We start from the raw sequence: 25,591 nt of genomic DNA, 5'->3' as shown, positions 1-25,591 counted from the left end.
TTAAGGTACGTCAGTGTTGAAACTTAAGGTGAAGGTGCACTATTTAAAAAGTTTAAGTATGTGGCTTGTGTTCTTAATTTAAGGTGCGTGGTTTGTATACTTAACGTACGTAGTTTATGTACTTAAGGTGCACAATTTAAAAACTTTAGGTGTGTAGTTTGTGTTCTTAGCTTAAGGTGCGCGGTTTATATACTTAAGGTGCGGCTGGTGGGTCATTTTAATGCTTAAGGTGCGTAACTGCACGAGAAGCTATACACGCACGTAAACCCTTCCATCTATAAAAACTAATGACTAATAATATGACCCATTCATTTGGGTAGACCAACGGTTGGGGGTTGCTAAAAAAAAAAGAAAAAAAAAAAAAGAAGTTGATCTCAACTGTCGATCAAGGTTTATCAATGGCTGAGACTTGAGAATATTATTATAAAAAATACGAGGTCAATTTTATAATTATTGCAAATTTTTAAGTTTATAATATTTATAAAATTAACACCGCACTTTTTTCCTTTTATTTTTAATAATCTTCAACCGTTGATTTACTCAAGTATATGAATTAAATCAGTGTTCATTCTAGAAGTTTGTTCTTACCTGAACTCTCTGGTGTTGTGAACAAATCTGGATTGTCTAGTCACCAAGTCAAAGTATTCTCTAATTAAATAATAATTTTGTAAAAAGTTGAATAAAAAACTACTTTACTAACTTAACATTATTTTTACCAACGAAATTTAGTCCGTTGATATATAATGGTTTGCATGTTTTGTAACAGTGCTAGTTTTGGTAGATTGTGCTCAACACGGTGAGTGGTGAGATTGAGAAGATCCGATCCCTAGATGAAGCATGCAAGTTGATTATATTGTTGATGTGGGCTAATTAAAGAATGTGATATGAAATATATTTTTAAAATGAGTTGAATAAAGCAAAGTAATAGTTGCTGCAGTTTAGACCGTCGATCTTCTTCATCAGCGGTATCAAACCAGCTTGATTAGTGTGAATGACCGTGCACTCTCATTTTTTAAGAGAGATCGAGTTTGAACCCCTTTCGTATGGAAAAATTAATTTGGCCAGCACTTTGTCCTTAATTAGGTCAATCCGGTGCAACCGAAGATTAATCTGAGTATGGTACAAGTTTAAAGGTGTCTCTTACAGTTATGACTTGTTTAGGGCACCTCACGATCTGACAAAAAAAAAATTACGACTTTTGGAGAACATGAACAAGTTTTGTGTCACTAAACGCACTCTCCATTGTGGATATGGGGGGTGTTTGGCAAACGGCTGATAGCTGGTTGGTTTAGCTAGTAGTTGATGGCTGATTGCTTTAATTGGTTTGACCAGCTGGTTGTATTAGCTGGTTATAAAAAATTGTTTGGTAAATTAGTTGTTTACTAGTAGCTGATTGAATGTAAAATGACATTTAAGGGTATTATTATTATTATTATAAAATAACAATCACACCACCCATTTAAAAGTAAATCCCATTGATTTTAAAGGATAAAATAGTCAATTACCCATTGTTCCAACCAGCTGATACAAAACGCTACATTTATTAGCTTTTCAATTTTCAGCTTATTGGCCCAATAAGTCAAGGCCAATAAGCCATTTACCAAACACTTCAAAATACCTTATTGGTTGGTCAAAAAGTTAAACTTGATCAAATAAGCTAAAATTTAGCTTATAAGCCAATAACCAAACACCCCCGGTAAGAGACTAAGAGCTTCATTGGTACGGTGAATGTAAGGGACACTGATGAAGCTACTACTGAAACAAACATTGCTTGAAATTAAATCAAAATTTGTATCCGTTAGTCACTACACATTTATGTGTTTCTTTTTTAAATCAAGTGATGGGAGATTCGAGTCCATGATCTGACTCTGATACCAAATTGAATGATGTATTTTATATCTCAATTAAAAATTTAAATTAATATTGAATTGCACATTTATATTTTATACTAACATTTGTAAGCACGTTAAAATTCATGCTCAATATTAAAATAATTGTAAATAAAAATATTTAGTTCAAATCTTATTTTATAATTTTTTAAATTGATAACTTTTAATTATCATATTTGAATAATATAGAGAAAAAAAAAGAATTTATATTTTTTATTAATACTGTATGTAATTTTCTTCTTCTTCTTTTTTCTCAAAAGAATAATGTAGGTAATTTTCATAAATTTATATTTACAAATTATAAGCTCAATAGATTAAAGCTAGCGGTACAAATAGAAGCAATAAAAGTAGGGGAGTTAAAAATTAACCAACAAAAAAATCTCATATCACTTTCTTTGTTTTTCATCAACTGGATTTGTTTCTTACTTCTTTTCTTTCTTGATGTGGATTTCATTCAAATTGATATATTTACTTCTTGTGTGCACAATGTATCAATTATATTGTAGGAACTTGAAAAGTCTTTATACCTATACACCACTTGTACTCTCTTTCGATTCTAGTGGAATTGGGTTCACATTTGTTGCCCCACAAACGTATAGTAGAAAAAGTTTTCTTTGTATTGCATTAACAACATGTATATGTGCCTTCATTGCTTCTCCTGGCATGTTTCTTTTGTTAAATGTTGACGATAACTTATGATTTTTTACCTTTAAATGAAAAAATGTCAAAAATAGTGAATTGTGAAAAAAACTTCGCCGACTTAAACAAACAAACTTATTAGTCACATTATTATTAACTTCAAAATAAATATATATTAAGCACTTCAATACTTACAATTTATAGACTATCTTGAGATATAAGAAAAAAAAAAAGATTTATAGTTATCTCATAGGTGGTACAAATTTCCACTCATCTCTAATTGATAAACTCATTAATTAATTACATTTATCACATTAAGAATGAATACATATTTCTCTATCATATATATGTCAATAGTAATTAATGTGAAATTAATTTCATATTTGAATTTTTTTTTTATAAAATAATCTCTTTATAAAGACAAAAGACTAGCTTATGAGATAATGAGATATAATAATCATATAAGTTGTGACAAATTAGCTTTTTCATAATTTCAACCCCACTTTAATTTGATATTGTTAAATGTTTACAATAATTACAAATTTGCATGTGCATTAATCAACTAAAGGTGATAGAGGCAGGAATGGGCTTATTTTGAAGTCATACACACAGTGTAACCATGTTCCATGTGCAATGCGAAGTCCACATCTTACCTACTGTAAAATCATCACTACCAATCATAACTACTAAGAAAATTCCAAACATTTTTACGCTATTCCCCCAACACCCACAATTTTTTTTATTCATCATTTTTATTTTAAAAAATAAAAATTGTACATATATACGACATCTCGTTAACTTTTTATTAAAAATACTTCGGAATCTTTTTTATCAAAATAATTTTTTGTTACCTCATTCTAAAAATGCCATACTGTTTTTAGGTTGTAATCCTCACACTTAAGGGCGTGACTACTTAGATCCAATATGATGATGTTTAAATTCGATTCAATTACTGTCTAGCTGAACTTAAACACGAGTAATTTGTTCTCCAAAAAAAAAACACGAGTAATTCGAATAATAAATTAAAATTCAATAAAGGTCGCTCACATAGCTTGAAATCAAAAAAATTAAAATTCAATCAAGCTTGAATTTCAAATCTAACTAAACTTTGACTATTACCCAACTCCCCTTACACCATGGACTATGGGTGTGCAATACCCGACCCACCCGAAAAACCCGGCCGACCCGTAATCCGAAATTGAGTACGAAACGAGTGTCACTACCCGATTCCATCAACCGACCCGTTAATTGGCTTGAGTGCGGGTGTAGGTTATCGGGTAGGGTTGAGAAATATCCTCCCCGAACCGCCCGAATACCCGATTACATATATACACATATTATATAGATATATATATATACGACGTCGTATGATGTGTAATATATATATACTCCTTTGTTCAGAGGGTGCCAACCCTAGGTCATTTGTGCTCTTTCTGTGCAGTCGCGACTCGCGACCTCTCCTCTCTGGCTCTTTGTTCTCTTCTCTGAGACTCTGAGTTCTCTCAATTCTCACTTCTTAGTGATCTCACTTCTCAATCTCAGTCTCTCTCGAGTCTTTAGTCTTCTACTCGAGTCTTTTGTTCTCTCAACTTTCCGGTGGAACTGTGGAAGCCCTTAATTATTGCTATGCTTTGATCTGTTATTCTGTTATGATATACTGATTACATTGAAATTAGGGTTTGCCCTAATTCAATTTAAGTGTGGAACTGTGGAAGCCCTTAACGCCGTTGCAACTGTCGACTTGAAGCCGGTGGAAGCCCTAAAACTCCGGTGAGGCTTTTATCTAAAAAAATAGAGAGTAGACTCATTAGAGACTGAGTCTTTGACTCTTTGAGCCGTTTGAGGTATGCCGGAACCCTAGTTCATAGATTTTTATTGTTATTGTATATTTGTATTACTGGTGTTGTGGATTTGTGTTTGATATGTGAATATGTGATTCTGTAGTTCTGTTGCTATGCCTTTGATATGTTATTCTGTTATGATATACTGATTACATTGAAATTAGGGTTTGCCCTAATTCAATTTAAGTGTGGAACTGTGGAAGCCCTTAATTATTGCTATGCTTTGATGAATTTGATCTGCTATTCTGTTATGATATACTGATTACATTGAAATTAGAGTTTGCCCTAATTCAATTTAAGTGTGGAACTGTGGAAGCCCTTAATTATTGCTATGCTTTGATGAGCCACTATTCTGTTATGATATACTGATTACATTGAAATTAGGGTTTGCCCTAATTCAATTTAAGTGTGGAAGCCCTATTAGCCCCTAAATGATGAACTTTCTAACTTTGTAAGTTCTGAAATAAAAAATAAGTTTATGGAATTTATGGACCCTTAAATCAGTTAAATGTGTACCTCAGTATCTGTGTTTGTGTACCTCAGTATCTGTTTTTGACTATATGAGTCTAGCTGTATAACTATAAGTGTATAACCACACTATTATGAGTCTAGCTGTATAACTATAAGTGTATAACCACACTATACTGACTTGATCTGTATAACTATAAGTGTATAACCACACTATACTGACTTGATCTTTTTTTCTATAAGTGTATAACCACACTATACTGACTTGATCTTTTTTTCCATACTGATTTCTAATACATATACTGACTTGATCTTTTTTTCCATACTGATTTCTAATACACATCTCATCTGTAAAGATGGAGAGATACTGATTTCTAATACACATCTCATCTGTAAAGATGGAGAGTATTAGTTTGTCTGGGCAACCTCCTCCTATACTATCTAGTGAGGAACTTACTGGGTGGAAGCAGAAGCTGTGGAGAGAAATCAATCTCAGCAGCAAAATGTGCCTCCTCATCAATCTGTTCCTTCAAAAAAAAGAAAGGAGGTTGAAACCAGATCCCCGGTATGGGATCATTTTGAGAAGGTCAAAGACAGTAGTGGAGTGGTTATGCATGCAAGGTGTATTTATTGTGCAAAATTATATGGTGGTCAGTCAAAAAAGCATGGCACATCTTCCTTAAGGCATCATATGCTTAACTGCCTAAAGAATCCTCACTCCAAAGATGTTAGACAATCTCTGCTAACATTTCAGCCTGTGGTTAGTCCTAGTCCAGAGACGGGGGTTAATGTGGGGGTCTTAACTACTTGGGTGTTCAATCAAGATGCAATTAGGAGGGCCCTAGCAGAAATGATACTCATTGATGAGTTTCCTTTCAGATTTGTAGAGGGGCAGGGGTTTAGAAAATTTATTCTTGTTGCATGTCCTAGATTTAAGATCCCATCTAGATGGACTATAAGTAGGGATATTTATCAGATTTTTTCTGATTAGAGGGTAAATCTGAAGAAACTATTTAGGACTTCCTGCCAAAGAGTTAGTATCACAACTAATACTTGGACTTCTGTCTAAAGGATAAACTATATGTGCATCACTGCACATTTTATAGGTAACCAATGGAAGCTACACAAAAAGATCATATCATTTGTCCCTGTCACCTCACATAGGGGGGAATACATTGCCAAAGCCTTAGAAACCTGTCTTCTAGAGTGGGGGCTAAAAAATATATTCACTGTGACTGTTGACAATGCCTCTAGTAATGACACTGCTATGGGTTTCTTCAAAAAGAAGTTGCTGTCTTGGGGGGTTTCTTCTGTGAAATGCAATTATGTGCACATGAGATGCATTACACATGTCTTAAATTTGATTGTCCAGGATGGGTTAAAGGATGTAGACAGTTCTGTAAAGAAGGTGAGGGATGCAGTTAGATATGTGAGAAATTCTCCTGCTAGGCTAAAAAAATTCAGGGACCTTGCTGATTTAATATGGGTGGAAGTCAAGTCTAGTTTGACTCTTGATGTACCAACTAGATGGAACTCAACCTACTTGATGCTTAAGAATGCAGTCACATATCAAAAGGTATTTGAGGCCTATGAAGAAAATGATAGTTCATTCTCCACTGATTTAAGTGAATCTGTCCCAGATTTTATGGATTGGTATTCTGTTGAGCATATGGTGAAGTTGCTTAAATGTTTTTATGAGATGACCCTAAGGATTTCTGGTTATCTGTATGTGACTGCCAATAATTTCTTCTCTGAAATTTCTGACTTGTCTTGCATGCTGTTTGAAATGGTGGAAGCTGAATCTGCCTCTGTTAATCTGATGGGTTTAAATATGAAAACGAAGTTTGAGAAATATTGGGGTGATCCTGATAAAATGAATGCCATCATTTTTTATGCAAATATATTGGATCCAAGGGATAAAATTGCATACATGCCATACCAGTTCACACAACTGTATGGTGATGGTAAGGGAGAANTCTTTTTTTCCATACTGATTTCTAATACACATCTCATCTGTAAAGATGGAGAGTATTAGTTTGTCTGGGCAACCTCCTCCTATACTATCTAGTGAGGAACTTACTGGGTGGAAGCAGAAGCTGTGGAGAGAAATCAATCTCAGCAGCAAAATGTGCCTCCTCATCAATCTGTTCCTTCAAAAAAAAGAAAGGAGGTTGAAACCAGATCCCCGGTATGGGATCATTTTGAGAAGGTCAAAGACAGTAGTGGAGTGGTTATGCATGCAAGGTGTATTTATTGTGCAAAATTATATGGTGGTCAGTCAAAAAAGCATGGCACATCTTCCTTAAGGCATCATATGCTTAACTGCCTAAAGAATCCTCACTCCAAAGATGTTAGACAATCTCTGCTAACATTTCAGCCTGTGGTTAGTCCTAGTCCAGAGACGGGGGTTAATGTGGGGGTCTTAACTACTTGGGTGTTCAATCAAGATGCAATTAGGAGGGCCCTAGCAGAAATGATACTCATTGATGAGTTTCCTTTCAGATTTGTAGAGGGGCAGGGGTTTAGAAAATTTATTCTTGTTGCATGTCCTAGATTTAAGATCCCATCTAGATGGACTATAAGTAGGGATATTTATCAGATTTTTTCTGATTAGAGGGTAAATCTGAAGAAACTATTTAGGACTTCCTGCCAAAGAGTTAGTATCACAACTAATACTTGGACTTCTGTCTAAAGGATAAACTATATGTGCATCACTGCACATTTTATAGGTAACCAATGGAAGCTACACAAAAAGATCATATCATTTGTCCCTGTCACCTCACATAGGGGGGAATACATTGCCAAAGCCTTAGAAACCTGTCTTCTAGAGTGGGGGCTAAAAAATATATTCACTGTGACTGTTGACAATGCCTCTAGTAATGACACTGCTATGGGTTTCTTCAAAAAGAAGTTGCTGTCTTGGGGGGTTTCTTCTGTGAAATGCAATTATGTGCACATGAGATGCATTACACATGTCTTAAATTTGATTGTCCAGGATGGGTTAAAGGATGTAGACAGTTCTGTAAAGAAGGTGAGGGATGCAGTTAGATATGTGAGAAATTCTCCTGCTAGGCTAAAAAAATTCAGGGACCTTGCTGATTTAATATGGGTGGAAGTCAAGTCTAGTTTGACTCTTGATGTACCAACTAGATGGAACTCAACCTACTTGATGCTTAAGAATGCAGTCACATATCAAAAGGTATTTGAGGCCTATGAAGAAAATGATAGTTCATTCTCCACTGATTTAAGTGAATCTGTCCCAGATTTTATGGATTGGTATTCTGTTGAGCATATGGTGAAGTTGCTTAAATGTTTTTATGAGATGACCCTAAGGATTTCTGGTTATCTGTATGTGACTGCCAATAATTTCTTCTCTGAAATTTCTGACTTGTCTTGCATGCTGTTTGAAATGGTGGAAGCTGAATCTGCCTCTGTTAATCTGATGGGTTTAAATATGAAAACGAAGTTTGAGAAATATTGGGGTGATCCTGATAAAATGAATGCCATCATTTTTTATGCAAATATATTGGATCCAAGGGATAAAATTGCATACATGCCATACCAGTTCACACAACTGTATGGTGATGGTAAGGGAGAATCTTGTTTCAAAAATTTTAACTGGTCTAAAGAATTTGTTTGATGACTATGTGCATGGTTCATCTGTCAGTGTTGATTCTGCTACTGCTGTCACTGGTACATCCCAGTCCCACTCTCAATCTGTCACCATTGGTAGACCACAGTCTAAACTGAAATCTCAGTTAAAAAAGCAAAGAGTAGAGAGTGGTGAGTTGGGAGGCAAAAAAACTGAGCTGGAAATCTATCTAAGTGAGGAAATTGTGGAGGATGAAAATCCTGATTTTGACATTTTAAATTGGTGGAAGATCAATACTAGTAGGTTTCCTATCCTCTCCCAATTGGCTAGGGATGTTCTTGTTGTTCCCATTTCAACTGTAGCCTCTGAATCTGCTTTTAGCACTAGTGGGAGAGTGCTAGATGCATTTAGGAGTTCATTAACTCCTAGAATAGTGGAAGCACTTGTGTGTGCCCAAGATTGGATGAGGTTGCCAAATCAACCCATCTTAGTAGAAGAAAATCTGGATGAAGTGGAGAGATTAGAAACAGGTAACTACTAACTACTAAACTACTAGTTAACTTCGTTTTCATTAGATAATTTTTAAAATCTGATTGTCTCATTTTTTGTTTGCAGAACTGGTGAGTGGCGGTGGAGCTAGGAGCAGTGAAGTTGGTTTATCACTTCCCACAATTGCTGTAACTAGCCTACTCCTATTAAGCCTTAACTTATTCATTTATTTTTGTCTTTTTTGTTCAATTGACTTGGTTTGAACTGTAAGGTGTTGGAAACTTGGACAGTTGCCAATTGGCAAAATGGCAAGTGGCTGGGCAACTATTATTTGTTGCTGCCATTTTGCAATTTGCCAGTTTGGACTGTTGGAACTTGGAACTATGAGGCAAGAACAAATGGATAATTTGCAAGTTGCAACAGGTTTGAATGTTAGGACTTAGGAGTCCTAAGTTGATGGTATCATGGTAATAATGTATCTCTCACTCTCTTGTCTCTGCTGCCTCTCTGAATTTATGTTTATCTCTCTACTTCTATCCTTGGCAATGATGATGCTTCCACCAATAGTCTGAAAAAAAAAAAAAGGCTATGGGTTGGTATGTTACACTGAGTAGTGGGTATAACTCAACTACTCAAGTAGCAATTTGTCCTCATTCCTTGTTTTGACATGAAAGCTAAAGCATGCTGAGCCATTCCTTGTGTTTAAACANCTTGATGCTTAAGAATGCAGTCACATATCAAAAGGTATTTGAGGCCTATGAAGAAAATGATAGTTCATTCTCCACTGATTTAAGTGAATCTGTCCCAGATTTTATGGATTGGTATTCTGTTGAGCATATGGTGAAGTTGCTTAAATGTTTTTATGAGATGACCCTAAGGATTTCTGGTTATCTGTATGTGACTGCCAATAATTTCTTCTCTGAAATTTCTGACTTGTCTTGCATGCTGTTTGAAATGGTGGAAGCTGAATCTGCCTCTGTTAATCTGATGGGTTTAAATATGAAAACGAAGTTTGAGAAATATTGGGGTGATCCTGATAAAATGAATGCCATCATTTTTTATGCAAATATATTGGATCCAAGGGATAAAATTGCATACATGCCATACCAGTTCACACAACTGTATGGTGATGGTAAGGGAGAATCTTGTTTCAAAAATTTTAACTGGTCTAAAGAATTTGTTTGATGACTATGTGCATGGTTCATCTGTCAGTGTTGATTCTGCTACTGCTGTCACTGGTACATCCCAGTCCCACTCTCAATCTGTCACCATTGGTAGACCACAGTCTAAACTGAAATCTCAGTTAAAAAAGCAAAGAGTAGAGAGTGGTGAGTTGGGAGGCAAAAAAACTGAGCTGGAAATCTATCTAAGTGAGGAAATTGTGGAGGATGAAAATCCTGATTTTGACATTTTAAATTGGTGGAAGATCAATACTAGTAGGTTTCCTATCCTCTCCCAATTGGCTAGGGATGTTCTTGTTGTTCCCATTTCAACTGTAGCCTCTGAATCTGCTTTTAGCACTAGTGGGAGAGTGCTAGATGCATTTAGGAGTTCATTAACTCCTAGAATAGTGGAAGCACTTGTGTGTGCCCAAGATTGGATGAGGTTGCCAAATCAACCCATCTTAGTAGAAGAAAATCTGGATGAAGTGGAGAGATTAGAAACAGGTAACTACTAACTACTAAACTACTAGTTAACTTCGTTTTCATTAGATAATTTTTAAAATCTGATTGTCTCATTTTTTGTTTGCAGAACTGGTGAGTGGCGGTGGAGCTAGGAGCAGTGAAGTTGGTTTATCACTTCCCACAATTGCTGTAACTAGCCTACTCCTATTAAGCCTTAACTTATTCATTTATTTTTGTCTTTTTTGTTCAATTGACTTGGTTTGAACTGTAAGGTGTTGGAAACTTGGACAGTTGCCAATTGGCAAAATGGCAAGTGGCTGGGCAACTATTATTTGTTGCTGCCATTTTGCAATTTGCCAGTTTGGACTGTTGGAACTTGGAACTATGAGGCAAGAACAAATGGATAATTTGCAAGTTGCAACAGGTTTGAATGTTAGGACTTAGGAGTCCTAAGTTGATGGTATCATGGTAATAATGTATCTCTCACTCTCTTGTCTCTGCTGCCTCTCTGAATTTATGTTTATCTCTCTACTTCTATCCTTGGCAATGATGATGCTTCCACCAATAGTCTGAAAAAAAAAAAAAGGCTATGGGTTGGTATGTTACACTGAGTAGTGGGTATAACTCAACTACTCAAGTAGCAATTTGTCCTCATTCCTTGTTTTGACATGAAAGCTAAAGCATGCTGAGCCCTCATTCCTTGTTTTGACATGAAAGCTAAAGCATGCTGAGCCATTCCTTGTGTTTTTGACATGAAAGCTAAAGCATGCTGAGCCATTCCTTGTGTTTAAACAGTGTACTTTTTAATTTTCATTATGATTTATTATGTTTAAACAGTGTACTTTTTAATTTTCATTATGATTTATTAATTGTGAGTTGTGACTGATTTGTTTAAGTTATAACTTTTCATTAGGAGGAAGATGCGGAATAGCAGATTAGCAGATTCACTATGTGTAGTTGTACATTTCTACTTCAGTTTTTGGATTTTTGTCAGTTCACCTTCACAGAATATCAGCTACAATTAGTTCAGTACTTCAGTTAGTTGGTTACTTGATGCCCCTAGTTGGCAAAGATTGGACAATTTGGTGACTGGAGTCACTTATTATGTAATTTTGTAGTTTGTTACTTCTGCAAAATATGTAATTATGTAGTTTACTTAGTTAATTTGCCACTTAATTTTGTATATTTGCAGTTGTAACTTGTAAAATGGCCATATGGTTTAACTATGTCACTTATTTTAGTTATTTACTAAGTTATTTTGTCCTTTAAGTCTTAAACTTGTATAATGTACTTTTGTAATTTATTATATTTGATGAAAATCAGTGTTATTTTTTTATTTCCGAAATTATTACGAAAACCGCAATACCCGACCAAAACCGAACTTTAAAAAACCGAGTAGATTTTCGATAATTATATGACGGTTAGGGTACTAAAATTGTTAACCGTTAACCGAATGGTTTCCATCTTTGTATAACCGAACCGCCCATACCCAGCCCATACCCGACCGATGCACAGGCCTACCATGGACCAAAAAGATAGTAAACACTCCCAAAATAGGGGGGCTCAAAACTTAAAACAGTCCCCACAAGCCACTTGCAGAGGAAAGAAAATTCTTCTCTTTTAGTAAAAAACATGAACAAATTGCTTTCCATGTCACATGTATGTACAAGAAAGTAGTCTCCATTTACAATTTCATCCGAGGAATCTGTCTATGTATGTACACATCACAGAAACACAATCCTGTGATCATATTGTGAACCCATCAAAACTCAGGTTAAAATAAGATACAAAGTTAACCTGTGACTGTTAAATCCCTAAATACATTCAAGGAGCATACAACCTAATTAATCAGACTTCAGCACTTTCGAGTCATCAATCAGTCATAGGCATAGGCATCATCCTCGCCAGGCATGATCATTTGATCACATTGTGTACCCATCAAAAACCCTGGGTGTACGATACAAAATCAACAAAAACAATACAAACCCGAGAAAACACAGAAAATTAGCACCAACCTCTGTTAAATCCCCTAATACATCACATTCATAGACCATACAACTAAATTAATCTACCACATTCAGACTTCTGCAGTTTCAAGTCACAAGCATCATCACCAACACCAACCAATATTGGTCTGTTCAACTCATACTTAACTAAAATATAAATGCAAAATGAGGCTAACAATGATGAAGTTCAACTAGCATATCCTTCTTGTCTAATGCCCATTTCATGCCGTGCTACAGTAGTCCATCTCGTAGATGCCCCACACTGCTGCTGAACAGTTTGAGCATACAGAGTTATGTCCTTCAAGCTATCATCAAAAGAAACAGCAGGGTAAGTGTACTAAAATTGAAGTCTCAATAATATTCTACCAGAACAAACTCAATTTGAAGCCTCAAAAATATTCTGCAAAGATGCTACTAGATTTTAAATCCAAAACAAATTTTATAATAATACTAAAACCCTTTAAAATACACTTGAGCTGAATCAAGATTTAACCAAGTATATCCTATTTACATATAGTGGTGGTTAGACTCAAGTTGGATATGAGTAGGGCCACTTACAACTGAAAACAAAAATGGTTACTAATAGAGGACCATAGGGTCAATCACAGATTTATGGCTATAAATTAAGCAGGAATCCTAAGTTCTCATTTGTGCAAACAAAGACTCAGTGATTCACCACTGATTTCTTCTTTCAATCCCCTTTTTCCCTACTTATTCAGCATAGAAAGGAAGGGCCTCATGATTGCAGCATTAAGTCTCAAGCAATCAACACTCAAGCATGAAAGAGAAATTGCTAATTAGCAGAAGTACTAAATAAAAGGTTTCCTAGAAAAAAGTAAATTTAATACACATACAATTAAGTCATGCTCTGTATTTTTATTTTTTATTTTTTAACCAATGAATTGGGTGGATATGCAACACAAGGAATAAATCATCCTACTATTACACTTGCCAAAGTTTTCAATTTACGCGTTCCATTTAAGTTGTGTCATTTCTCTAAAGGGAAAAACTGACCCGAGCTTTTCTAGAGACCTGTGCAAGAAGTATTCCCCACCATGATACAAGTTCAAAATAACCAGGTTATAAAAAAGGGCTCTATTCATCAACATTAATTTGTATTTCTAAGCCAAAACTCATGAGAGTGCGAGGCACAATAGGCCAAAAGTATCCTAATTGACTTACTGGGTGATTGAAAGTATAATGCAAATATCAATTCGATGTAATCAAATTAGTGAAACAAGCTTCCAGATGCAGCAAGTCAATTCTATTTACAAAGATAGACAAAAGAATAAGAACATAGCAACAGGAAGAATGATGTTCAATCATTCACATTCTTCTCTAAATGATCTTAATCAGTTTCTGACAAAAGAATACTTGTGCAAAAAGCATTTTCAAAGCAGGAGTTGAAAGCTGTGGTAACAATAATAATTATTTTATGATGCAGGACAGCAACTAGAGATCAACAGATGCTAGGATTCGCAATATGAGAGGTACAGAGGCAGGGAACTTACTTCAAATGCTAAGAGAGTCGCACACCACAAAAGTGGAAAAGAACCCAGCATTGACGCATAAAAGGATTACCAAAGGTTACGGCTATTCAATGAAGCTAGGCAGTCAAGAATTAAGCTACCACAAAGGCCTCAATATGCATGCAAAAACCCCTCAGTTCAAGTAGTTTATAATTCCTTTTCTAGATAACTGTCCTCAAATAAACTACTCAGAACGACGCCTTTTCCCATATTCAGTGTCCCTAGATCTTGATCTTTGCTCTTCCTCACGCGACACTCTTGACTTTGCGTGAGTTCTTGATGACCTTCCCCTGTCCCAATCATCATTGTATTCAGGCTCATGGTCTCTGTGCCGATGATGAGCAGCATATCTTTCATCCCTATGATGATCACGCTCACGGTCATGTCCACGGTCGCGATCCCGATCCCTGTCGACATCACGATCGCGGTCACGATCACGGTCTCTAGAACGCTCCCGCTCCCGCTCCCTCTCTCTTCCAATATCTCTGCTATCTCTATGTTTCCTCTCTGACCAATCATGATCATGTCCTGTATCCTTTTCTCGAGGCATTTCCCTGTCAAATCCTGGTTCCTTATCATCCCTATGTCTTCTGTCTGTAGAACCTGACCAGTCCCGCTCCACACCTCTGTCCTTTTCTTTAAGGCCACCAGGCCAAGCCCCTCTATCATGACTTACTTCTCCATGTTGATGGTCAGATACAGCTTCTTCATTATAACTTGACTCACCAGCTCTACCTCCATGCTCTTCACCACCAGTCCATCCTCCACCCCCCATATTCATATCAGACCACATTCCCATATTCGGCCCCTCTACACCTGCACCAGGCATCATTCCCATACCATTCATAGGCATCCCTCTGCCAAAGAATGCTGGGTTGACGTGGGGGGCAACACCAGGCAACCCAACACTTCCAACGGGTGGGAATGAAGGCAAGATTCCTGAAAATGGTGGAGTTGGAGCACCTGGAAATCCTCCGTAGCTACCCATTCGTCCCATAGGCCCTCCAAATGCAGGATCAAAACCAGGACCCATCATTGCTTGAGGATGCAACATCGGTGGTGTGCCACCAATACCTTGCCCAAATGCACTACCTCCATTTCCCATTAAACCTCGTCCACCCACACCCCCAGGCCTGTTTCTCATAGGACCAAGAGGACCCCTATTCCCCATCCCTTGAGCACCTCCCCTACCTCCCCAATTTCCTCTGCCATAACCTCCTCTATTGTTATCCCCACCACCTTGATAGTTACCACCTGTGGCAATATTATTACCACTGGGTTTACCTATGGCATCACCAGGGCCTCTCCTTGCTTGGGGGGCAGAAGTCTGGGTCATCTGCTGATTTCTGTTTAGCTGAGCCTCGCCCATTTTCTTCACAGTGTATGGAGATGCAAAGGCTACAACACATGGTCGGCCGTTGAAAACATGACCATTCATCCCTTCCTTGCAAGCTGTGGCAGCTGAAGGGTCAAAATATTCAACCTGGCAATACCCTTTTGACTTCCCACTAGCCTTCTCATCAAAAAATTTCACTTCCTTCACTGGTCCATACTTGCACAACTCCGCCTCCAGCTCAGCATCAGTTGTCCACCAATGCAAATCTCCAACAAAAAGAACTGTACCACCACCCGGGCCACCTCCACCGCCACCGCCTACTCCAAATGCTCCACCACCACTAATATTGGCACTCATATTCCCACCTCCTTGTCTTGCCATACTATCATTTCCTGTTATTCCTACATTAACTAAATTTCCTACAGGAGCAACATGAGGCTGCTGAGCCACACATTGATTCTGTGCATTTCCACTAACAGCCTGCTCCTCTAAATCAGCTACTTTACCTGATGAGTGACCTAACTCAACCCTAAGCTCCCCACCTGGAGTCCCTGATCCGCCTGCTGCAACACTTGAACTTCTAGCTCCCATTTCATTCACCCTGAACCCCATACTCTGATAACCTTCCAACCTGCCGGAGCTCCTCGTCCCACCATCTTCCTCTTTCTCTGCCTTCCTCTCCCCTCCTATAGCACTAGGCGTCTGCGCAGGTGGAGTTACTGTAGTAGGCTTAGGTGGCAACTTTTCCGCAACCTCCTCATTCCTAAACCCTAAATCCTCGTTCTTCTTTAGAGACTGGAGAAAATTCTCGCCAACGTTCACATCATTATAAAGATCCTCATAGTCATCATCCTCTTCTCCAAGAAACCCCTCGTCCGCGACAGCAGATATAGCCTCGTTCCGATGGAACTGTTCACTCGGATCTCCCACGCCGTCGCCAAACCCATCACCGCCTTCATTCGCGTCCATCTTTGCTCGCTTCCCCAAGACTTAGGGTTAGGGTTTTCTTTATTACGGAATAATAAAAAGAAATGAAAGGGGGAAAAAGAAAATTAAATCAAGCTCGTTTTCCACCAGAGACAATTTGAAACATTATGAATGAAAATATGACAGGAATTGGGAGGAGTTAGATCTTACCTTTTATCTCAGGAGAATTGAAGCAGAGAGAAACGCGAAGAGAAAATTGGAAAAATCGAGAAAGAGAGAAACTTTTCGAATTACAAACCCTAATCTGGATAGATACCGCCGCTCTAGAAGTATGTACGTGAAAATTGGAAGCGTGTCGTTTGTTACGTCATTATTCTTCGTAATTGCAGAAGCTCTCGAGTCTCGATAGCTTTTGCTCTTCTTTTTTTCTTTTTTCTTTTTTCTTTTTTTTTTTCTTTTTTCTCTTTTTTTTTTTTTTTGTTTTTTGAGAAAAAAAAAACTTCACTTTTTCCTTAGAACAATGATTTATAAAGTTACTTTAAATTAAATTTTGTATAAAATAAATTTCACTTTTGTTCATTTATATATGATTATTACATTCACTATAATATATCAAAAAGTAAGTATTATGTTTGAGCAAGATTTTTAAGATAATTATTGTTAATTTTGACTTTTTTTAAACAAATTTATAAATAACATGTAAATTCTATAGAATACACTATAAAATAAAAAAAAATTAGGATATCAAAATATTATAATCGAAACTTTTGACTTCCACCTTCCTCATTTTGAGTTACCTTTCACCCTGAAAACTAATGCTTCTGAGTGTATAGTTAATGCAATTTTATCTTAAGAAAAACATTTATATTTCAATGAGAAGTTTCCAAATCGGTTCCAAACAACCTCGAATTATAGTTATGAATTGTATGTTAGCAACAGTGTGACATTAACACCCTTATTTGTTGGGATAACCCTTTACCATTATTACTAATCACAAAAATATAAAACAATTATTGTTGCTCCAAACCATTCAGACTTCACAACAAGAATGATAGTTAAAAAACTATTGGGCTTTGATGAGTTTATCATTGAACACTATGTATGTGATAAAACTAATGGTCTAGACTATATGCTTTATCTAGGTGGACTATAGAAGCAACAACCAATTTGATACCCTTTACTATTACGACTGCGGGTTGGAGGGTCTTTGCTTCTTGCCCTCCGGAATGTGAAGAGGTCTATATGAACGACCTTGTGCAAGCTACAAGAATTCGTAGAGTTAGAGAGACCTCCTAGGATGGTCTCGTTCCCAGGTACCCCCCCTCCCTGCTTTGATCTAAGAAAGGAACATGATATAATAAATTCTCTTCAAAATGGGGATGTAGTTGATATAGGATTATCTTTGAAACACAACATGTTGTATTATGACAACAAGATTTATGTTTCGTCTAAAAAAGGATTGCAACAATAACGGTATCAAATTTATTCCATGGCTTGCTAGATATAGGTTATTTGAACGAACTAAATGCTTATATACATTTAGTGCTAATTTTTATTGGCCTAAGATGCATAAGGGGACTCAATAGCATGTTAAAAACAATTCCATTTGCCTGTAGATTAAGTCCAAAAACTTTTGTCTCAAAGAATTATTGCAACCATTACCAATTCCTTCATAGATTTGGAAAAATATTACCATAAACTTCATCACATCATATCCTTACCACCGTCTTGTGGCAAAACCACTACATAGGTTATAGTTGATTGTTTAAGTATGATTATGTGTGTGCTTCACTAGAAGGCATGGTTGCTCTAAAAAAAAAATAGTAAAAACACTTTGTCCTCACGTATATCAGCCTATATAGTTCTCCTTAGTTTATTGTCATAAATCACAATCTTTTACTCATAACTCATAAGTATATTATAGAATGAGCTTTATCAATTACAAGGAATGTAATTCAATTAAAAGTATAATACAACTTATCACCCACAAATTAACAAATGGCTAGACAACAATGTTCAATCAGTGTTTCAAGATGTATTTAAGAGCTTTTGTAGGTGGTTGTCCTACCCAATAGGTTTGGACAAAATATTAGTATAAAACTAGTATTCATAGGTTTAGTAGGTTTTTTCCCTTTCCAAGAATAAGGTAAACATTCACCATCATTGGTCAATTACTCGTGTGACAACACTCCTATTAACACATTAGACCGTATTTTCTAAGTTAGTAGGCTCTTTTGTCTATGATCAGATTAAATTTACAGTAAACACAAGAAAAAATGAAAATACAAGTCAATTGTTATTTACACAATAAATAGTTCGTTTAATGTTGATGATTGGGTGTATGTTAAATTGTAGTTATATTAGCAACGCTATGTTGCTCAAAACCTCAATTACAAGCTTGTTAAGAGCTACTATGCTCCATACAAATTATCATTGCCTGATAGAATAGACATTCATCTTGTATTTCATGTGTTACTCCTGAAATTTTGGCCAAACATGTTGGCTATTACATTGATTCATCCCTACCATCCACGACCCAATTTCTTACTCCATTTTGTATACTTGATAAGCATTTTGGGAACAATAAAAAGATCAAGAATGTGCAATAAGTGCTGGATCACACTATACTTGCAAAAGCTACTTAGGAATATTAGGAATCATTATATGTCACCTTTTCAAACATTAGCCTTGAGAATAATATTTTTTTTCGAATGAGGACTGGAGAAGATAATGTTATATATTTAGACCATGTGGGTCAAGAAACCACCTCTGCTGCATTTGCTCTTGACTTATTTTTAACCCTTTTTTTTTTGACTTATTCTTATTGTTTATTTAAATTCTTTTATTCTAGTTGTGGGTAGTGAACAAAGGTAGGATTTTTATTGAAAGTTGATAGCGTGAAAACGTTGTATAAACTTTAATTTTATTGTCTAAACTCTAATTTCTTACATGTATTACATTGTAATATAGTCAATAATATTTATACAAGAATCTTTAATTTCTGAGTATTTTTTTTTCTCTTACTTTTATATGTAAGTGGTCCATGAAAGTGAACAATAACATTTTGCTATAAAATTATCTCAACAGCACCCAAAAAAAAAAAAAATTATCTCAACAGTGTCAACTCTTTGTGCATGATTATATTAGCATTTAATACATTAAGGGAACACCTTTGTTGTTTTGCTCAATAATCCAAAATTCCTCATTGGGCTTAAACCCAAAGGTGAATGCCGAATGGGGTGGGGAAAAAGACCATGACCATGACAAAACAAAAACATTGACAAGGATAATATATTAGTTGGCATTATTATTTGCAAAAATAAAAAATAAAAATCTATGTTAGTGTAAGTTTATAATTATTAATTTTTAATAATTATTCATCAATTAAATAATAATGCCATAAATTTATTAATGAACTCATGCAAACGTGTAAAATTTTATGTTCCTCTATAACATCTTTAAACAAATATTAATATAATTTGCACTTAATTTTAGTTCCCAATATTTAATATTTTGCTTTAACATATCTTTACCCAGGGACCAAAATGTAATTTTCACCATTTAACATGCATTGATTGGATGAAATAAAAAATAGCAAAAAGAAAGTTAATTATAACTATTGAAACTAATAATCATTTAATTTAATAAATAATAAGGAGAGTTTGTATACATTTCATTGGTTTTAAAATAGCAAATTCTAAGCGTATAATATTTTCATTATGTGGATCTCAAAAAAAAGTGTGAGAAAAATTCATATAGTATTTTCCTGACTCGATAGTTAAAGAATTACCCTAAAGTCTTGACAGGATGAAAGTTCTGAAGACATGTCGTCTTGACAGGATGAAAGTTCTGAAGACATGAGGGACATTGGTAGAGTCCGCGCTCTTGGGCCGGGGTTCATATAGTCAATAGTTAAAAGAAAAATTAATTTTATAAAACTTAAAAAGCAGTGATTTTTAAAGATTTACGGAGTACAGTTATATTGGTGGAAAAGTTCGAAGTTACTACGGACATATATGTAGTGATGATGATTGTGTGCAACGGCTATATTAGCGGGTGTACGGAGGAGCATACTCCCAACGGTCATATTTGGTTTTGTAAGTTCCGGACACAACGCTTACTTCCAACTCTCTGCTCCTATATATCGCTCACTCTCTCACTCTCCTTCCCATCACTCACTCATCTCCTCACAATCTCATCGCTTATTCATACACATAATCGCTATTTTACACTTCTGAAATCTGCTAAACAAAATGTATCGGTTGATCGTCGTTGCTTTGTTGTCGGTGTTGTGCGCCTCGGTTCCCAGAGGAGGAGCACAGAACACAAACGCGCCTTCTCAAGCACCATCAACTAGCCCGTCTGCGTCGCCGTCGAAGCCTCTTTCGCCGGCATCTGCTCCGCTCACCCCTCACGCATCGCCTTCCAAGTCTCCAGTCGCTTCGCCTTCTCCCAAGGCCAGTCCGGCTGCATCACCGGTACAATCTCCGGCGCCCACTCCGTCGTCCAAGGCTTCTCCTCCGGTCTCATCTCCAGCCTCCTCCCCTCCTCCGGCTGTTGAAACTCCGGTCAGCTCACCGGCACTGTCTCCTCCGGCAGCCGCCCCAGCGGCTTCCCCTGTTGCCGCAGACGTCCCGGCTGCTGCCGTTACGCCATCTGCATCCGCAAGCATTCCTTCGAGTTCGGCGACACCGTCGGAGGCACCTACCATGTTCCCGGAGGGCAATAGCCCTGGTATGGCCCCAGCTGCCTCGTCCCCGGAGACAGCTCAGGGTCCGGTTGCTGATGGATCCGGTTCAAACATGCTACACGGGTTCCGGATCGCTGCAACCGGGCTTGCTTTATGGGCGGCGGCTTTGGCCATTTGATTTTTAGGCTGATTGCCACTGAAAATGTATTACTAGTAGTAGCGTCATTCTTTTCATTCATTGTTACTACCCTACCATTATTGGCATTTGCAATTCAGATTATTCAATTTCAATTATTATTATTATTTTCTTCTACTTTAATCATTTTAAATTCAACACAGATATAGGGAGAAATATCATAATTTTTTATACTGAAAAAAGATACAAGGGGGAGGCCAATGATGACATGCCTGCCATAAGTTATTCTAAAATTAAAAAGACAAAATCTGCTATAGAAAAAAATTAACAAATCAGAGGGGAGGGTTATATCACTACAGAGTTATTCATATGCTTCTGGTGAACTCTTACTCCTTCAGGGGATGAATTTTACTAAGATTTTGCTGGTTTAGATCTCGCTTGTTGACATAAAGGTAGCTTATTGGATCATTGAAGAATGAGGTTATTGGCACGGGAACAAAACCCCTGTATTTCCCCACTTCTTTGGCCAACCATAAATCATTTATGTACTTGAAAAAACTGTGTTTTTGAATGAAAGGCTGGGCTGCATATTCTTCAAATGGCATCCACTGCACATAAAGGGAGTAGTAATGTATGTTTAAGTTTAGGTATATATGACTCAAAAGATCTGTGATATAAAATCCCATCAAAACTTTACTTAGTCATGAAGAAGAAGTAGCTGGATACCTGGGCTGCCTCGATTTCAAGGTCTTGCTTCTCAATGGCAAATGAGAAGGGACGTAGCACACAGACAAAGAACAAATCTGATTTCTCGAAGAATGACTTGTGTGTTTGGCTGTCAATTCAGAAGTAACATAAGATTCCAGTGATTATTTGGATCACAGTTTGTAAAACAGTGACATCTTTCTTTATCTTTTAATTCTTTACTAAAAACCTTGTTGCCCGGTGGCCTATCAGAATAAATCCTATCTGTTTCCAAAAAAAAAATAATAATAATAAATAAATCCTATCTGAAAAGGACACAGAAAAGACAGGTTCTCTGAATCTAATCTCATAAACTTTTACAAGTTGCTATTTTTAAGGAAAAATGGTTGGCATCTCCCCTTACGTGTTTCCACACACATCCGGTTAAGGCTACCTTCTAGGTGGATCTCTAGTTACTATTTCAAAGAGAAAGAAAAATGCTATTTGACTAGTTAAGGCTACCCACTTCTGTGGATCTCTAGTTACTATCAAAGAGAGGCAAAAAAACATGCTACTCCCTGTCACAAAACATTGAGTGAGTACTTCAAGAATTTACTCTTAAAGTATACAGATAAAGATTTGCTCTTGTTGTACCTGAAGGCTAGTAGTTCCACAAATTCTGTATCAATCTGAAACAAATTGCAACAACCACCAGGAGAATCAATTAGAGTTCTGCTTAGCATGAAAGATTGCAAAACTTTTTTATGGATTAAGTTCAGTTGAGTATATACTTACTCCTGTCTCTTCTTTTACTTCTCTAATTGCACCCTCAAAAATATCCTCACCCTGCAGATTAAAAAGCTTGCTTTATTTGGGTTAAAAAGGTTGAGGGCAGATGATTAAGCTTCTGTTGGTATATTTACCTCTTCAACAACTCCAGTAGGGATCTTCCATATGCCAGTTCCCTTGAAATTGCCACTGTTTTCTTGTACAACCAGCAGCTAAAAGAGAGACATGACAAAAGATCAGAACCACAAAAACTAACTAATACTGAGCAATGATCAATCCAACAAAATTATTTTTTTTTTCTCATCAACTGTTATCAACCCAGTATAATGATGTTGGTGGTAATATATCTTAAACATCAAATCACCTCTCTCTGTTCATTCATGACAATAGCACCAATACCCACTCGATGTGTGGCATTTGCAGGGATGGTATCAGGTGTTTTAGGAATCCAATATACAAGCATCAGGTAAGAAGGCTCAGCATGGTGAAACCAAAAACCTTCCTGTAATCAAGGTCAGAGATCAAATTAATATTATAGATAAAGTTAAAGCACATTAAGCGACATGTAGAGCACCAATTACAGCACGATACTAGTGGAGATCCTGAAACATGGAGTATACACCTTATTTGCAGAAAATTTGTCAACAGTTGTCAAAAGTGGAGTCAAACAAAATTGGAAATTGGACTTCATTCCAGCGACTATGTAGTAGCAATTTCATGAATTTCAGTTTTCTTCCATATATGAATGTTCATTGTTCTGGAGGTCACATAAACCACCACTTGGATTCAAAATCCACAAAAACTACAAAGGATTCTAAGGAATTTACCTTAACTGCGGTATCAATCAGATTTGCAAGTCCAATTGGGACCTTGATCCATACACCCCTCTTGCCCTGCATATTTTATTTCTCAGATTATGATTCCGGGGTAAAAGCAAGGTTATTTGAACAGATGTGATGAAATGTTTGCAGCAATAGAAATAGAGAACTTCACATGCATGTTCTTCAAGTTTTTGAGAATTTTCTCGTTTTCCTTTTCCATTCTATATGCTGCAATAGCTAATGCATCTTAGTCTAAACAAACCTAACAAAATGAGCAATACCTGCAGCCTCCATTGGACTAGCGAAGCTCGAAGCATGGAGTAAAAGACATTTGAATCCATAGGCTCCTGAAGCTCCACTATGACTCCTCCATGCTCATCATTCCTAGCTGGAAGCAACTGAACCTTCTTCAGACCGTTTTTACCGAACATTTGCTCCATCAAATCCAAACTTAACCTGTACAGAGCACAGCCATACATGATACGTGAGCTCTCACGTCACAATCCAAAACCGCAATTCTCCAAACAAAAACGTTAAAATCGAAGCCAATTCACCACGGAAATTCTCAGGATAAACGAAGATTACCTTGAAACAGAGCAAAACGAATAAACTTCGAATAAACGATGAATCAGTTAGGGTTCCAAGTTTCAACGCCGAGTCACAGCGGAGTAAGAGTAAAAATCCGTTCTGGTACACACTGAAGCTCGGTGAGTGAAATGCTTGATGTAACGAACAAACCGAAAGGCGAGGGAGTTTTATAGAGCACCGGGTGGGTGTGCGGTAAAACTAATGTGCGCCGAGTGCGTATACGACTATACGAGGGTCCCTCCACTGAATTGATTATCCGGTGACGTCATCGTGGGTCCCGGTTCACTTAAGCCGCCTGCGTAAAATTTGGTTACGTGTTGGTGGTGAGGGGCTTTTTGGACTTGAGTGACGGGCCTACTTGACTGGGCCCCGCGTTTTTTTCGATTGTGAAAAGTGAAAACGTTGCTTTTCATTTTCAATGATAAACGACTTGTACACCAAACAAAAACGATTAAACGACTTTCAACGGTCCCACCAATTAAACTACGGCTCGGTCGCTCGGAGCACTATTTTGTTTTGATCAAATATTGACTGCCATTATTTTATTTGCAAGTGTATTGTAATGACTAATGATAACATTCTCTAAAAATTCTCACTCCAATCTTTTCGTTCTTTTGAAGTAATGGTGAGTTATCCCATTCACAGGTATCCAATCATTATAAACCATGAAATATTAGGAGAAATTTTGAGGGAAATTAATATTTCCTTCCCATTTTAAATATATCTTTATATGTTTTATTCAATGTTAATTTCATTTTTGTCTTAGATTTGTAAGTTTCAGCTCGCTTTTAGTCCTTTTTTAATATCCATATTTGGTCATAGTATTATCGTAATATTGTGACATGACCATTGTCATCTATCAACAAAAATGTTTAAATAGTGTCAAATACAATGACATTTTAATCTATTTAGTTCTAAATGTTAAATCTTTTTTTTCTTTTTAGTCATAGATTTATAGGTGTCATTTCATTTTTTGTCTTTTTTCCTAACATTATTGTGACATGATCATTTTTTGTCCCCCGTCAATAAATATGTTTAAATGGCACTAAAAATGACGTTAAAATTTTCTTTTTTTTTTTCTTCTTGGTAATAGAATCACAAGTCTTATGGATTTTCATGAAGTAGACTTGTAAATTTTTCAATTATACTTTTTTGGATTTGCAATAGACTTTTGTATTAATAGCAATTTTATTACCAATGAGAAAAATTATGATAAACATATGACCAATAAAGAAAAATAACTTAACACTTATAACTGAATAGACAAAAATACTCTTGTATTCAACGCCATATAAATGATTTTGTTAACAAAAGACAAAAAATGTCATATTACAATAATATTATGATCAAAAGAATATATTTTTTAAAAATAGTTAAAATCTATAAATCCGACAAAAAATTAGAATTACCACTTTTATTAATATAATGCAATGAATCTATTGATCAACAGACGAGGTAAACAACATCGGTAATCATTTTCTCTCTCTAATGAGATTAAAACATGTGTCACAATAGATCATTAATAAATATGTTTATTCAATT

General features: G+C 36.3%; 3 protein-coding genes across 4 annotated transcripts; 1 reads left to right on the top strand and 2 right to left on the bottom strand.

The window, feature by feature from the left end:
- Positions 1-12,184: 12,184 nt before the first annotated feature.
- On the bottom strand, positions 12,185-16,708 carry LOC116009866 (cleavage and polyadenylation specificity factor subunit CG7185). Of its 2 annotated transcripts, none has more exons than XM_031249038.1 (3): positions 16,552-16,708; positions 14,061-16,420; positions 12,185-12,854 (listed from the first exon to the last, which is right to left on the bottom strand). In XM_031249038.1, the coding sequence occupies exon 2, from the start codon at positions 16,381-16,383 to the stop codon at positions 14,263-14,265; it is 2,121 nt and encodes a 706-aa protein (XP_031104898.1). In that variant the 5' UTR covers positions 16,384-16,420; positions 16,552-16,708; the 3' UTR covers positions 12,185-12,854; positions 14,061-14,262. The 2 variants fall into 2 exon arrangements, with proteins under 2 accessions (XP_031104898.1, XP_031104899.1); XM_031249039.1 differs by having other exon boundaries at positions 14,061-16,383; positions 16,552-16,686.
- Positions 16,709-20,497: 3,789 nt separating this feature from the next.
- On the top strand, positions 20,498-21,334 carry LOC116011330 (transcriptional regulatory protein AlgP-like). The gene has a single exon (XM_031250879.1). It carries the CDS (start codon positions 20,595-20,597, stop codon positions 21,207-21,209), a length of 615 nt encoding a protein of 204 aa, XP_031106739.1. The 5' UTR covers positions 20,498-20,594; the 3' UTR covers positions 21,210-21,334.
- A 39-nt stretch (positions 21,335-21,373) lies between these two features.
- On the bottom strand, positions 21,374-24,189 carry LOC116011329 (nudix hydrolase 2-like). Its single transcript, XM_031250878.1, has 9 exons — positions 24,047-24,189; positions 23,743-23,917; positions 23,468-23,533; positions 23,005-23,142; positions 22,775-22,852; positions 22,647-22,697; positions 22,506-22,540; positions 21,894-22,002; positions 21,374-21,775 (listed from the first exon to the last, which is right to left on the bottom strand). The coding sequence occupies exons 2-9, from the start codon at positions 23,899-23,901 to the stop codon at positions 21,554-21,556; spliced, it is 858 nt and encodes a 285-aa protein (XP_031106738.1). The 5' UTR covers positions 23,902-23,917; positions 24,047-24,189; the 3' UTR covers positions 21,374-21,553.
- Between the last annotated feature and the right edge of the window lie 1,402 nt (positions 24,190-25,591).

This window comes from Ipomoea triloba, chromosome 2 (genome assembly GCF_003576645.1).
Source record: "Ipomoea triloba cultivar NCNSP0323 chromosome 2, ASM357664v1".
NCBI lineage: Eukaryota > Viridiplantae > Streptophyta > Magnoliopsida > Solanales > Convolvulaceae > Ipomoea > Ipomoea triloba.
This window is presented reverse-complemented; position numbering and strand designations above follow the sequence as displayed.

Excerpts from the sequence above, each read along its gene's own strand:
- LOC116011330 (XM_031250879.1), top strand. The coding sequence starts at position 20,595 with ATGTATCGGTTGATCGTCGTTGCTTTGTTGTCGGTGTTGTGCGCCTCG.
- LOC116009866 (XM_031249038.1), bottom strand. The coding sequence starts at position 16,383 with ATGGACGCGAATGAAGGCGGTGATGGGTTTGGCGACGGCGTGGGAGAT.
- LOC116011329 (XM_031250878.1), bottom strand. The coding sequence starts at position 23,901 with ATGGAGCAAATGTTCGGTAAAAACGGTCTGAAGAAGGTTCAGTTGCTT. Across the intron at positions 22,853-23,004 it reads TCATGAATGAACAGAGAGAG|CTGCTGGTTGTACAAGAAAA; the intron begins GTGATTTGATGT and ends TCTCTCTTTTAG. Across the intron at positions 22,698-22,774 it reads CTACTGGAGTTGTTGAAGAG|GGTGAGGATATTTTTGAGGG; the intron begins GTAAATATACCA and ends TTTAATCTGCAG.